Here is a 15,508-nt window from a genome sequence, read left to right as displayed (position 1 = left end):
TATAACTTCTGTAATCTTAGCATTGTGCCAACATAAACTATTTTGTATTATTGATTTGGAATGAATTAGTATAAGTCTCATATTATAATAAAATTCTGTAAAAATGGCAAATATTGGGATTGGCAAGGAAAGGGGAGATAATGCAACAGACAGGGAACCATTCAAAGTTCATTGGTTAGATTCAGCATACCAGCAAACTCTACTGCCGAATGCACCATGGCACTTGGTAAGGCATTTATTAGGAGTATGTATATCTTACAGATTATGTAAATAACAATGTGGTCTTAAAATTTTAATTGCATTTAAACATTGTTTTTACCAAAATTATGTCAGTTTATTCTAAATTTGTTCAGCCAGCCTTTATCACGTTGTAACTGAAAGGGATTAATCTTTTCCACCAGTATAGAGCCAAACCAGCCTGCACTATCTGGCAGTTTGACCAAGCTGTATGCTGTTAGTTGAGTAACTTTCAATTTTTAACTTGATGTTCCTGAAATGAAAAGTGTTAAAAATGAAGGTGAGCAGGCCAATTGAAGGATAAAGGGTGTAGTGAACTAAAGATTTTTTATTCTAGATTTTAGAGGTATGTTAATCATATATAATTTGATTGATTACAGATAGAGGATAGGATATCCCAGGTGTTGGCTCAGCGTGTTGAGAAACAGTTCCTGAAACCAGAGCGTAAAGAGGCCCTGCTACAAATACTGGGGCAAGATTTCACTGATAAATATCTGTCTACTGCTAAACGTAATCCATGGGTTCTGGTAAGAGTCAACTTATGTTTTGTAACTTTATAATACACAAATGATTTTTGATGTAAATATCTGTTGTGGAACACAAGTACTTGTAATGCCAGTATATTTACCAAAATTTTCCATGTGAAGTGTAAGAGATAGTGTTTGCACCTCCTCTTGTCATATTGTACCATTACTACAAGTTCATACATGTAATATTTTCATATTTGCTATAAAGAAGTGCCTGATTTGTTCAGCAAGATATTTTTCTAACTTATTTTTTCACACTCATTTGAAATTTTCATATTTAACTTATAAATGTATTGATTTACTAGTAGTTCAAGTCACTAACTTTGAACACTGTAGGTTTGAATTCTTCCATTTTTTTTTTTAATCTTTAATGTTAGGAAGATAATCAACTAGCCCACAAAATAGTGGTATTCTACTGAAGTATCTGCTTGTGCCTGAAATACATGTTATTTATAGAAGAAGTGCTCTGGAGATCTATATTCACCATTAAGGCAGGAATGTCTCCATTAACAGTGTTAGTATTGTCTTAAATCCCAACAAAAATCCAGCTTATTCTGTTATAGGAGTTGCCAGCTATGACACCAGAGGAGAAACAGAAAATGTTACGGGAGGCCCAGTCTTACCTTAATAGTCAGATGTATAAAGCTGCCAGTGATGTCGGCTATGAACACATGACAAAACCAAATCCAAGGTATTCTATAGTTTTACTTACATTAACATTGATTTTCTGTACTGTTCTTACTTGGAAGTATTCAAGTTATTGGTCTTGATTATATGATTGTGAATCAATTAACATGCATTCTTTTAAAATTAGGAATTTCTAAATTTATTTGGCTGTTCCTGTTCGTGATTGGTTGTATTCATCAATCTAAGTACATTAACTTTTCAACTCTCAGAATCACTAATGTATCACCTTTTAGAGCTAGATACAGTTCAATATTTTTTTGCATATCCTGTTATGAATAGTATAGTTTGAAATTTTGAATTTAATATACAATGTATATATGTATATATTTTTTTCAGTGGAAATCCTCCCCCAGATTATTCAGCATTTCTACAGCATACATTTAACATATTTAAGATTGGTCTAGACAGGGAGCTATACAGACATGAGCAGGAATTAACAGTATGTGTACATTTAATGTATTGTTTACCAGTATATTAGTGTCTGTCTGTAAGATGATTACATTTTAAATGATGATTAAATTTTAAGTTTTCAAAATATTTTTAGAGGTTTATACATCAAAATTAAGCATAGTTCTATATACTATATTGTTATATTGCAAGTGAATAATTCCATTTCACATACAAGATAAAGCCACCCATCTGTATTGTTTTTACCTAAGGAATTGAATATTACAGTGCATCATTACAGTTTCCTACCTTTAAAAAAAATTGTGATAAAATGCAATTACAAAGTTTGAATATTTTTGACTGAGAAAAGAGAGGAGATTGCTCAATGCCTGTTAGACAGAAAACCATAAAAATAAAATATGTATTTAGAGTGATTACTCCTTGAAATAAAAGACGAGACACGATATATAAAGAATAACATGCTACTGTCTTTTGATATCAATTTTATCAGGCGAGGCTGATATGGGCTAGAAAGGGCGAGGCTTGCCGAGCCCTTTCTGCCCATATCAGCCTCGCCTGATAAAATTGATATCAAAAGACAGTAGCATGTTTTTCTATTTATCATGTAACACATAACAACTGTCAAAATAAAAGAATAATCTACTTTTAAATAGCGAATTTCGTTAAAAAGGGGGATTTTTGTTCAAAGAAATAATTCTTGAAAAAAATTCCTCCGCCTCTGAAACTTAGAATTTGTTATTGGCGGCCATTTTTTCTTTCGACTCGGATAAAAGATACAACAGATTGTAGGCCTAATACGATAAAATTCTTACCTTTAATTTAAACATCGATCCAAAAATCCACTTAGAATCACATAAACTAAACTTTACTGCAATTTTTGTCTTAAATTGTCAAATTCAAAAGTTCACGATAATTTCAATCAAAGAAAAGTCAAATCGGCAATCAAACACAAGCTACACAAACATGCGTCTTATTTTTTAAACGAAACAATTTGTTCACTTATTGAATAATAATCCGGCGAAATAAAGTAAACATTTACAAGATCTCAATGAAAATCGTCTAGCCTGTTTGTTATGATTACATTTATAGTATGACGTGAACATCGATGATGTCATTTGCAATGTAAATTATGACGTCACTTCATTTAGTTGGAGCTAAAACTATTCGCTATCTAATTTATTCGTAATTGAAATCGAAATAATAGGCCTAAATATCGCACCTTGATTCAAGACTTGTAAGGGTATGAGATTACATTGTAGAATTCACATGCTGGTAAAAATGAGAATATAAGCAATTGAAAAAAGTCCGTTAAAATGGGCGGGGCTTATTTTTGATATCAGGTTACTGACCTGATATCAAAAATAATTATCAGGCAAGTGTTATCGGGCAGTTACCATAGTAGTTGCATGATAAAATATAATATTTGTTGATTTTATTGAATAGAAACAGAGGAAGCATCAGATGAACATGGAGAGGAAGTATTTACAGAAGATACCTGCTCCTAGCCGACTGAAACCGGTTAGTACCGGAATTAGTTCAGTATCGAGTGGGACGTCCACTAAACCAAATAGTGGAGTTATGAGAAGTAAGAACTTTTCTTATATTACTGTGTTACATGTATCAATGTCACAGTGTGAAAAAAAATGTGCATCCTGACCGGGACTTGAACCTAAGAATTTCGGAATACCATACTGCGGCTCTACAGTCTGAGCTTTCTGGCAGCTTTCAGATTTCTCCCCAATTGAGTGAACAGTTCTATACTGTGGCATTAAGAAATTAACTTTCTCAATATGTGGTAGGCCGGATGTATTGTGTATTTAGGATGAATGTTTCTGATAGTAATTCAAAATAAAATGTGTATATACATTAGTGATTAATGTTGTCAACCAATTTAGCCTAATGTCTCCTTTGTAAAGTGAGCAATACATTCTTGCTTTTTGACGTTGCTAAGACAGTTTGCAAGGATGTTGTGTGTTATTTTGTTATTTAAGAATGTCATGAAATCAGTAACCATGTCATTTACAAACTGCTATGTTAATTTGATAAGTTTAATAAGGAAATTGATGGGAGTGTCATGACTGTGAAGCTTCAATATTTGCTTGAAGAAAACAAGTATGTTAGTATAGTGAACATGAAGGGGTAAAAATAACTTAACTTGTAAGCTGCAGCTGAGTTTAGATATAATATATCATATTATGTTCATATTATGTACATGTATGTGTTATGGAAATTTGTGAAAGTCATTGATCAACATTATATTATAGTGGAGGTACAGAAAGTGGACGGTGATCCACCACCTTTATGGGGTGCTCAAAGTGATGAGATTGGTAAATCTATACTGGCTATTCTACAGAAAGATCCTCGCAAGTTTGAACATGTAGCCGAGCGTTTACACGCGAGACAGTTACCTGGGAGTCTGAGAGCATACATGTGGTCAGATATACTGTTTAAAGAGGAGAGAAAAAGACTCAAAGAAGTGTTAGTATACAGTTCTACTTTAGATTCCTTTTGGTCGAAATCTACAGTTTTCTTTAGTTTAAATGTATTTTGTATCTTACTATGTTTTAGAGGTATTTAAAAGGTGGAATGATGTACTAGTTTTATAAAGGCTTATAATCATTATAATTTGCTCTTTTTAAGTTATGGAATATTTGTTAAATAAACATTAATTGGATATTATATATTCTTTATTACCTCCATTAAAGGAGAGCAGCATGCATTATACACAACATTTACAAACGATCATCAACTATAAATACATATACACAGACCAGACCACATTATGAAATGAATAAACAAAAAATCACAATTCCTTATGAATATTATACATGCCACCTGTACAGAATCAGGCAAACCTACATGTATTAAATCTGACTATACTATACTGTTGGCTTCACAGCTTTGTACATTTTGCATTTGAAATATTGAAATCCCTTGAACTAAACATGGACTGTGCCAAAGCAAAAGTAGGACAAATTCATTACACAAATTTGGTTTGGTAATGGGTAATAAAATAAGGCTTAAAGTTGATTAGTTTATCAGTGTTAGTTTATATAATTACAGTGTTGTAGAGAAGGTTGTGAGAGAGAGGTTTGCGAAGGCTCTAGGACGAGGTATACAAGATCTGAAGATTAACAGGGCAACAAGTTCACCTATCAATGGTCTGATAGAGAATGCTGTTATTGAGGTAGGGATTATTTTTAGCTCGACTATTCGATAAGAATAAGTAGAGCTATTGCAGTCACCCGAGCGTCGGCGTCGGCGTAACCACTTATGTTAAAGTTTTTGTAATAGTTCAAATATTTTCAAAGTCCATAGACATATGGCTTTGAAACTTTGCACACTTGTTCACCATCATGACCCCAACCTGTAGACAGGAGGAGGTAACTCTATCAAGCATTTTGACAGAATTATGCCCCTTTTTCGACTTAGAATTTACGTTAAAGTTTTTGTAATAGTTCAAATATTTTCAAAGTCCATTGACATATGGCTTTGAAACTTTGCACACTTGTTCACCATCATGACCCCAACCTGTAGACAAGAGGAGGTAACTCTATCAAGCATTTTGACAGAATTATGCCACTTTTTCGACTTAGAATTTACGTTAAAGTTTTTGTAATAGTTCAAATATTTTCAAAGTCCATTGACATATGGCTTTGAAACTTTGCACACTTGTTCAACATCATGACCCCAACCTGTAAACAGGAGGAGGTAACTGTATCAAGCATTTTTTTTACTATCAAGCACTAAGAATAGTCGAGCGTTGCTGTCCTACCCACAGCTCTTGTTACCATTTATCATGATGTTTGGCTGTAGACTAGTCCGTCTTATATGTTGTCATGTGACCGGTCTGTATGTCATGTGACCTGACTGTCATGTGACCTGTCTGTCTGTCGTGTGACCTGTCTGTCATGTGACACATCTTTTTGTCATGTGTTCCATCTGTTTGTCATGGGACCCATCTGTCATGTGATTCATCTGTCTGTCATGTGACCTATCTGTCTGCAATATTTATTATATACATGTCTGTACTCTACTACCTAATACTTTTGTCTGTCTGCTTAGCTCAAAAGGGAGAGCATCAGAATTGTAAGCAAGGAGTCACAGGTTTGATCCTTGGGTAAAGCAAAATTTCTCCTTGATAATTAATCTCGGACATCGAGTTTAATGGTCATTTGTCTCACACCACTGATCTAAAAACATGTGTAGTTAGTAGCTGGTCACTTGTAGAGACACTATGTACAAGTACAGTGATTACCTGTAGTGTGTAGAGTTTTGAAACATAACATATCTTTTCTGAGTGTACTCAGAACATATTTATTTTATTCTTACATACAGACCTGTGTACCAATTATCAATTTTTTCAAATATCAAATTTGAGTATAATTTATCTTTATAGTTTCTGTATACATTTTATCCATTACAACCAGTTATTTTCATTTACAGACATACAACAAGACTACATGTCTGGTGCCGTTCAAAAACCCGGAGCATATGAAGGAAGCTATAAGAACCCTGAATGTTCTTTATGTGTATGACAGGAGTTATGAACCTTATCTTATATACTGGTTATTTCCCCTGCAAATAGCCTTCCAACATCAAGGTCAACAAGAAGATAAAGGTATGTCTAGAATGATGCAAAGAATTTTGTGAAAGAAAATGTTTAAAATTTTCCCTGCTTTTAGAGACTCATCAAAATGATTTGAATATTTTGGTGAAGTTGTATTTTATTCTTTATATTTCCAAAATAACGCTTAAGCAATAATGTTTTTGATCTTTCATACCATGTTAGTTTAGACCATGATGTTAAACCAGGGTCCAAGCTTAAAAAGATATTTTTCAAGCCCAAGCTCAGTTCTCAGGTATTTGATTGGTCTAGCACAAAATGTGCACTGACCAATGAAAATCCTGAGGTCCGTGGCTGATCTCAGAAAAAAAGGGTTGTTAACCTTGGGGCCTGATATCTAATATAAGCAGCAAGTTTTGTTTTAAATATCTAAAAAAATGAATAAACCTTACTAAGTGATCTCTCTAAATGAAATTACAAAGTTTAATACCTTTAAAATGTAATATTTTCTACAGATAAAAAGTTTTGAATATTGAAAGCATAAAACCAATATATGTTTTTTTAGGTGAAACTGTAATTGAGCTGGCTATGTACATGGACCTCTTAAACTCCAACTGTTTCCCAACATGGCCGGTTGTGTTTGCTATAGCCGAGAAATCTCTGACATCTATACGTGACTCGGACCCTGACTTCTACAATCATCTTAAAATGATCTCCAAAATTAATGTGAAAGTTAATCCAAAGGTTTGTTTCTTTGTCATTTTGTTGAAATTGTTTAAATGAGTATACGTTAATTTCATGTTAAATTTTTTTGGAATTTTTCAGTTATCTGAATTATTGCTGTTGATCAGGGATATTTTGTTAACTATTTCTTGATTTAACAATGAGTTACAGTTTGAGATAATTCGTTTAAGATATTTACCTCCCCTGAATTCCTTTTGTATTGCTGTCCTCATGTATTTCTCTCTTCTGTTACAAATATGAGTGTACAATGTTCTTTTATTAGGTAGCTCTAGTAAATGATTAACATAAGTTCAAGTCAAAGTCGAGTGTGTAAGTAAGTAAGTAAGTAAGTAAAGGCTTTATTTATCGAGGCTACACATTTGGTTTCCCAATCTTCCATGTGGGCCTCTAATAAAAACATAATTTACAATATATACAACTACAATATTACAAAAATAATTGCAACAACATTATGTTACAATGTACATTGAAATTGTCAGAACAAGAAATACATGTTAAATATTTACAGTCCATTCAAAGCATAATACATGTCAAAGAAGTACATATCAAATTAAAAGAAGTGGGAAATACTTTTAAGGTGGCACATCAAATGATTGGATTCTAATTTTGTTATAAAATGATTAATTTAATGATGAGAAATGCCAGGATAGATATGAAGCTTGAAATTCCTGAACTGTTTTAGATTTCCTTATGTTAAGAGGGATATTATTCCATAATTTAGGGCCAGAGTATACTAGGGATTTTCTGAAAAATTCTTTCTTAGGTCGTGGAACAGCTAGGTCTGAACTATTTGTAGACCTTAAGTTGCGCTCATGTTTTTGGTGTACAAATTGGAATTTACTTTGCATGTATTGTGGATATGGTATGTCATTGATAGATTTAAATATTATGATTGCTTTTTTGTATTTCATTCTTTCATCAAATCTCATCCAATTTAGTTCTTTAAACAAATCACTAGAGGGTGCATCGTAACTTTTATCTAGAATTATTCTTGCTGCTCTTTTTTGAAATTTTATGATATCATTGATCAGATCATTGCTGCAATTGCCCCAGATAGTACAGCAATAATCTAGGTGTGGTAAGATGTATGAGTTAAAAAATAGTTTTCTTGCATGTAAGTCTAGGTATTGCTTGATTCTGAGAAGTAGGTATAACTGAGAGTTGCATTTTTTAAGTATCATTTCTATTTGGATTTTCCATTTTAGTTTACTATCAACAAAAACACCTAGTAACTTTTCGGTTTCAGAAAATTGGATCATTTGATCTTGAAGGTGTAAAGGTGGTAAATGAAGCTGTGTATTATTTGATGTAAGGTGCATTGCCTTTGTTTTCTGTGTATTTAACACCATTGCATTTTGTATACACCATTTGTTTACATGTTCGAGGTTAGTTTGAAGTTTATTATGTAGTTCTTGTGGTGAATGTCCTGATGCTGTAAGTGTGGTGTCATCTGCAAACATGTCTATTTCTGAGGTCTCTAAATGAAGTGGGAGATCATTGATGTATATAATGAAAAGCAGGGGCCCAAGGACAGATCCTTGGGGAACACCTGATATAACCTCTGCAGATTCTGAGAGTTTACCTGATACACTGACTTTCTGTGTTCTGTTTGCAAGATAAGATGAAAACCATTTAATTGTATGAGAAGAACAATGGTAATAATGCAGTTTCTGAATAAGAATTTTATGGTTTACAAGGTCAAATGCTTTGGTTAGGTCAAGAAAAATTGTGCCAACTAGTTCTCCATCATTAATTGCATTTATCCAATTGTCAACTATGTTTGTTAATGCTGTTTCACAAGAGTGCTTGGTCCTGAATCCTGACTGGGTCATATGAATAAACTTATGAGTTTCTAGAAATTGTTTTAGATGGTCAGATACATACTTTTCAAATATTTTAGAAATGAGTGGAAGTACAGATATTGGTCGGTAATTATTTTTATCAGAATTTTGTCCTTTTTTATAAATGGGTGTAACTTTTGATTGTTTTAATTTGGTAGGAAACTTTCCTGTTTGGAAAAATCTCTCTTGAAACGAAGTTGTTTTTTCATTTATTAGAAAAATATTCAATATTTGTATTTTTGTTTAGTTATTTAAAATAATAAAAAAAGACCTAACTCAGCTTTAGTAAATTTTATCTCATATTACCCGTGTATACAGGAGTTTCTAGTACAACTATTACATGAAGAGAAAGCGAAGGCGGAGCTGTTATTACAGACAACACCAGGGGGCGTACGTGAACAGGAAATGTCAGCTCAGTTACTGGCCGACCCTCTTGTATTCATACGTCGCTGGATTGGTGAGGTGAGTTGTATATAGTGGAAGGTAATTTTGTATAGATAATGATGATATTGGAATAATTCTTACTCTGTTTAGGATTATCAAAGTGAAATATTTTAATTGTTCAATGTTGATAATACTTAGAATGGAACTATTTTAGAAAACTTCAGATCTATGATAAACAAATTACATGTCGAAGACTTAACTTATTCCGCCATTTTAGAATCATAAGCTGAGAAAGGAAATTTTATAATTGTTAAAATATTTTGTTACTTTAACTTTTTCAACTAGATAAGTCTTGATAATTCAAGATGTATTATAAACTGATAGAAAGCTTTGAAAAATATTGTGAAAGTAAAATCTAAGAAAATATTGTTCAGTCATCGAATTTAGCACTGGCCCAGTGGCCCATGGCCAGTGAAAATTAGTTTGGGCCAGTGTAAATTTTAAGAAAATTTAGTTAAATATACAGTAGAATAAATTCAAAACTGGAATTCGGGCCAGTAAATTCAAATCTTAAATTTAATGACTGATATTTTGAATATTGATGACTAGACCCTAAGATAATCATTCTAGGTTGTAATATTTCTTGTAAAGGAGCTATATAAGAGTCATTCTCTGTCAATTAACCATAAAGTTTTAACATGAATGTGTGATGTTAAGTCCAGTTAAAAATACACCAACTGCCCTTAAAAAAAAGCCTGAAATAATTGAGAGCAAATATTAAAGCAAATGCTTGTAAAACACCCCTGAAGAAAAAAAAGTAAATTTTGATACAAATTGTTATTGTTTGCAGGGTTTTGTGAGTATTCTGGATGCACCAAGCGTGATGTATATCTGGGACCAGTGTTTCCTACAGAACTGGCACAGTACTGTTTTAGAGAACTTTGTTGTGGCTCTACTTGAGCTACTGAGGCATAAATTCATGGCAGCCAGAGATTACCTGGGTATGAAAGAGGTATGTATTTACACCTTTTATTTGAGGTATTTGAGGCTCTTAACTCTTTAATTGTTGTGAGTTTTGAACCTCATTAAAATTTGAAAAGCAGCTTGGATAAGATATTTGGTGTCAACATTGTCCCTATGTTTCTTCTGGTTTTGAATTCAATATTCAAAATGCATTTCAATGTGAAGCAGTTAAATTTTTGTCAGTACATCATATATATAATCAGGTATCATTAAAATTGTTATTATGTTCCTGGAACTACTTATTACTATTGGCTACTGAATGTACACTTGCGATCGATGCAGACCACGATCAGCCAGCACATCCTTTATATCTGATCATAATCTGCATTGTTTGCTATTCAGTCAGTGCTTATTTCAAAATTTTCAATAAAAATGACCAATGGTCTAGTTCTGATTGAAGGCTGTGTGAGTCAGTTTAAGATATTAAGAATGGTGATGGTTTATAAGTATTTTTGAAAGAACAAGAATTAAAGTAAAAGAATCATGTTATACATCTCTACACTCGTGGTGACATGTTATAAGGGCAATCTATAGAGTTGATTTGTTACACATATGGCTTACAACAGGTCAATTTGTCAGTAAAATTACTGTTAATAAGTGAATATTAGTTAATTTTGGGTTATTTCTGGGCTTTTGATTGGTTGTACCAGAGGAAGGGTAGAAAATAGGCTATAAAGATACCTTTTTCTTTAAGTTTTTATGTGAATATAATTTTTATGCTCCCCGAAAAAATTTCGGGGGAGCATATAGTCGCCGCCTTGTCCGTCCGTCCGTCCGGCCGTCCGTCCGTCTTTCCGTCCGTCCGTCCGTCCGTCCGTCCGTCCGTCCCCTTTTCTTGTCCGGGACATAACTTTGAAACAACAAGAGGTATCAACATGAAACTTTGTAGGTAGATAGATCTCATTAAGTAGGTGTGCAGTGCACAAGAACCGTAACTCTGCCTTGCCTAATTTTTGAATTATTCCCCTTTGTTTATTTTTACACTTTGAACTTTGTCCGGGACATAACTCTAAAAGTATAAGAGGTATCAACATGAAACTTTGTAGGTAGATAGATCTCATTGAGTAGGTGTGCAGTGCACAAGAACCGTAACTCTGCCTTGCCTAATTTTTGAATTATTCCCCTTTGTTTATTTTACACTTTGAACTTTGTCCGGGACATAACTCTAAAAGTATAAGAGGTATCAACATGAAACTTTGTAGGTAGATAGATCTCATTGAGTAGGTGTGCAGTGCACAAGAACCGTAACTCTGCCTTGCCTATTTTTTTAATTATCCCCCTTTGTTTATTTTACACTTTGAACTTTGTCCGGGACATAACTCTAAAAGTATAAGAGATATCAACATGAAACTTTGTAGGTAGATAGATCTCATTGAGTAGGTGTGCAGTGCACAAGAACCGTAACTCTGCCTTGCCTAATTTTTGAATTATCCCCCTTTGTTTATTTTACACTTTGAAATTTGTCCGGGACATAACTCTAAAAGTATAAGAGGTATCAACATGAAACTTTGTAGGTAGATAGATCTCATTGAGTAGGTGTGCAGTGCACAAGAACCGTAACTCTGCCTTGTCTAATTTTTGAATTATCCCCCTTTGTTTATTTTACACTTTGAACTTTGTCCGGGACATAACTCTAAAAGTATAAGAGGTATCAACATGAAACTTTGTAGGTAGATAGATCTCATTGAGTAGGTGTGCAGTGAACAAGAACCTTAACTCTGCCTTGCCTAATTTTTGAATTATCCCCCTTTGTTTATTTTTACACTTTGAACTTTGTCCGGGACATATTTCTTAATGTATAAGAGATATCAACATGAAACTTTGTAGGTAGATAGATCTCATTGAGTAAGTTTGCAGTGCACAAGAACTGTAAAAATGTCTTGCCTACTTTTGGAGTTATTGCCCTTTGTTCATTTTGACACTTTGAACTTTGTCTGGGACATTACTCTAAAATTATAAGAGATATTAACATGAAACTTTGTAGATAGATAGGTCTCATTGGGTGGAAGTGCAGTGCTTAAGAATCATTACTCTGCCTTGCCTTATTTTGAAGTAATTGCCCTTTGTTTATTTTTACTTTTTGACTTTTGTCCTGGACATTACTTTAAAACTATTAGAGATATCAACATGAAACTTTGTAGGTAGCTAGATGTAATTGGATAGAACTGCAACGCTTCAAGAACCTAAACAAAGCCTGGTCTAATTTTGGAGTTATTGCCCTTTGTTCATTTTTTTTATACTTTCCTGTGTCCAGAACCTTCTCGGGGAGCATCACCCGGTTCAACCGGTTCTTGTTTTACATAGTAGATAGTTTTGTCTCAAATCAGTTAAGTTTGTTTCCTTGAAAAAGTTTCCTTTGATTTGTAAGTATTGTATCCATGAAGTGAATTTCCTGATGATAAAAATGTTCAAAACTTTCCTTACATGAAAAAGTTCCCTTTGATTTTTAAGTATTGTAACTGTGAAGTAAATTTCATGATAATATAACAGAGACTTTTCCTTTATACAGGTGTTCATGAGAGAGCCGTGTAAGTTATACACGATAGATTTACAGCAGGCATTTTTACACATGGAAAAAGGAAATGATCCTTCAGATATACCTTTCCTTAACAGACAGAGACCTGGGTATGATTAGTCTTTCTTCATGCTTTTTCTTAGAAAAATATGCAGCCTTGGTGGGAATCGGACCAACCATTCGTAGAAGACTGTTCTGTGGCTTTACCAACTGAGCTATCAGGCTGCTTATTTTCTCCCCTGAAAAGTGAACAGTTCTATACCATGACAGGTTTCTTGAAATTGGTCCTCGATTTTTCTCAGGATTACAAAGCAATGCTAATTAAACTCTGGGCTATATGCAGTCAGGGCCCCACATTGGCACCATATGTCACAGGGTGAGAAAAAGTGCAGCCTGACTTTGACTCGAACCTATGACCCTTGAAAGACCATTCAGGGGCTCTACTGACTGAAATATCCGGCTGGTTACACATTTTCTCCCCTAAATAGTGAACAGATTTAAACCATGACATTTACTCTTTAAGTTTTCTTGTAAGAATATCTTTGTAGGAATAGCCTAATGTGTTATGCCTTGGATTTGTGTGTTTTGAGTATTTGGTCTGGAGCATTTCATCCAGACAATTAGATGATGACAATGTGTTTCTTGCCTTTCATCCTCGTATGCTGTGTCAAATAATTTATGTCAGGCAGTTGAGATTTTTGGTGTACGGACATAATCCCCTTCAGACAAAATCCCCTACATGTATTTTTGTATATCTGGACATAATCCCCTCCAAGGGTGGACATAATCCCCTTCATGTGTGAAATTTTGAAGTGGTCAAAATCCCCTTCATAAAATTGCTACCTAGGATAAAATGCCCCTCAGATGAATTTTCGGTTTATAAAGTGGGTATGAGAGCAACATACTGCATAATATGCTGTGTGGGTAATATCTTAATGTATAAATAAAAAGAAAATATTTCAGCAGAAAAGCACATTCAATTAGCACATTTAATGACATTAAAATTGCTTTCTTAACTATCAATCAAGTATTGCAGTGATCTTGGTTTGATTAAGTTATCACTCTTTCATCAATAGAAATTTTAACAATGGATAATATGTATCAGTTAGAAGTATCAACTTAAACAATCAATGAAACAATTATTGGCTAATAAAAATGTTTTTCATACTAATCAATTTAAGACAATTAAAGAAATTGCCTAATCAAATATGTGTTATGCAGTTGATAATTTAAACTTCTAAACTAAATAAAGGTTAACTATTGATGCATAATTATAAATGAAAATACAAAAGTTCCTTATTCTTCAATTTTTAGGGAGTATAATAGATAATACATTATTCATCAATTTTTATGGAGCATAATAATACATTAGAAACCTATGAAACAAGGGGATTTTGTCCGGGTAGTGAAGGGGATTTTGTCCAGCCTTGCTAAAACACGAAGGGGATTATGTACACCCATAAAGGGGATTTTGTCCGGGTATGCAAAGGGGATTTTGTCCGAAGGGGATTATGTCTGACATTCGAGATTTTTGTGTGTGGGAAATAACATTAGTTCTTGTACAGAGTCCAGTATCCCTCTTTAGACATGTGCATGTCAGTATATATATTAACTGAAAAAATGGTGAAAATGGTTTAAAACTGTTTACCAAAAAAATAAATTTTGTTAATAAGAATATTCTAAAGCCTCTTATACTCAAAATGCTATATTCTATATTTCATAGTGAAAGGGCTTGATTAATGCTATGTCAATACAAGATAGGGTTATATCCATCAGTGAGATATGCCTTATATACATGTAGTACCCCCTGTATATTGTATGTTATGAAAACTAATTATTTGACATCAACTTTCCTTTAAAGAGTAAATTTACTTTTTGCAGCACACCATTGACACATGTTAGTCAGCTGTCAAATCCGTTCAGTGATCCTGTAGGTGGAATTCTCAACCCATGTGGACTTAAAGATGTCAAATTAGAACTTGTTATACCATCAGAGGTCATGCAAAGGGTAAGTGTTGGAACTACATGGTTTATCATGACACTGAATTAGTAACATAACTAATTATATATGGCATATGTACCCAACACTTTGGGCATCTTAGCTATTATTTTGGCACAATAATTGAATAAGAAACTCGTGTTCAAGAAATATTATAGTTTTCGCCATGATGGATATTGTAACATATAATATATCATGACATTTCTTCAGGAGCCCTGGTTAGCAAGTGTAGATCCCAACAATTTAAAACTAAATGTTGTAGCTTACTTTGGAGAGGTACGGTTGAAATCCAACAGTTCTATGATGCCTTCAAATGTCATCTCGACTTCACAAGATAGTTATGGAAATACAATATATCAGGTAGGTTCCTTTTTTTCGAGGGAGGAGGTGGACTTTCCTGCTTTACTGGTTGAGGAAAACCTCAGATGCCCCACTGTGTATTATCTCAGGTACAAATGGGCACCTGAGTAGAAAATCTCACATTCGGTAAGTTAGCTGGATAGCTTCCTCACAAGAAAGAAACCACAGCCTCTGTCAGGATTCAAACCCACAGCAGGGATATAGCTTTATACACTT

General features: G+C 33.6%; 1 protein-coding gene across 4 annotated transcripts in view; it reads left to right on the top strand.

Moving 5' to 3' along the window:
* Positions 1-92: 92 nt before the first annotated feature.
* The window catches only part of LOC132721368 (uncharacterized), a 34,118-nt gene continuing 18,702 nt past the window's right edge, over positions 93-15,508 (top strand). For all 4 annotated transcript variants that reach the window (XM_060705659.1, XM_060705658.1, XM_060705657.1 and 1 more), the window contains exons 1-14: positions 93-226; positions 618-764; positions 1,328-1,455; positions 1,788-1,890; positions 3,303-3,444; positions 4,124-4,337; positions 4,923-5,046; positions 6,306-6,480; positions 6,992-7,170; positions 9,330-9,473; positions 10,246-10,407; positions 12,928-13,043; positions 14,815-14,941; positions 15,143-15,292. In XM_060705659.1, the coding sequence (XP_060561642.1) occupies positions 104-226; positions 618-764; positions 1,328-1,455; positions 1,788-1,890; positions 3,303-3,444; positions 4,124-4,337; positions 4,923-5,046; positions 6,306-6,480; positions 6,992-7,170; positions 9,330-9,473; positions 10,246-10,407; positions 12,928-13,043; positions 14,815-14,941; positions 15,143-15,292 (2,034 nt within the window). In that variant the 5' untranslated portion in view covers positions 93-103. The remainder of the gene's footprint in view (positions 227-617; positions 765-1,327; positions 1,456-1,787; positions 1,891-3,302; positions 3,445-4,123; positions 4,338-4,922; positions 5,047-6,305; positions 6,481-6,991; positions 7,171-9,329; positions 9,474-10,245; positions 10,408-12,927; positions 13,044-14,814; positions 14,942-15,142; positions 15,293-15,508) is intronic.

Source organism: Ruditapes philippinarum, unplaced genomic scaffold, assembly GCF_026571515.1.
Source record: "Ruditapes philippinarum isolate M1 unplaced genomic scaffold, ASM2657151v2 ctg197_1_1_1_1, whole genome shotgun sequence".
NCBI classification, from domain to species: domain Eukaryota; kingdom Metazoa; phylum Mollusca; class Bivalvia; order Venerida; family Veneridae; genus Ruditapes; species Ruditapes philippinarum.
The sequence above is the reverse complement of the archived record's forward strand: the minus strand, read 5'-3'. Positions and strand labels throughout refer to the sequence as shown.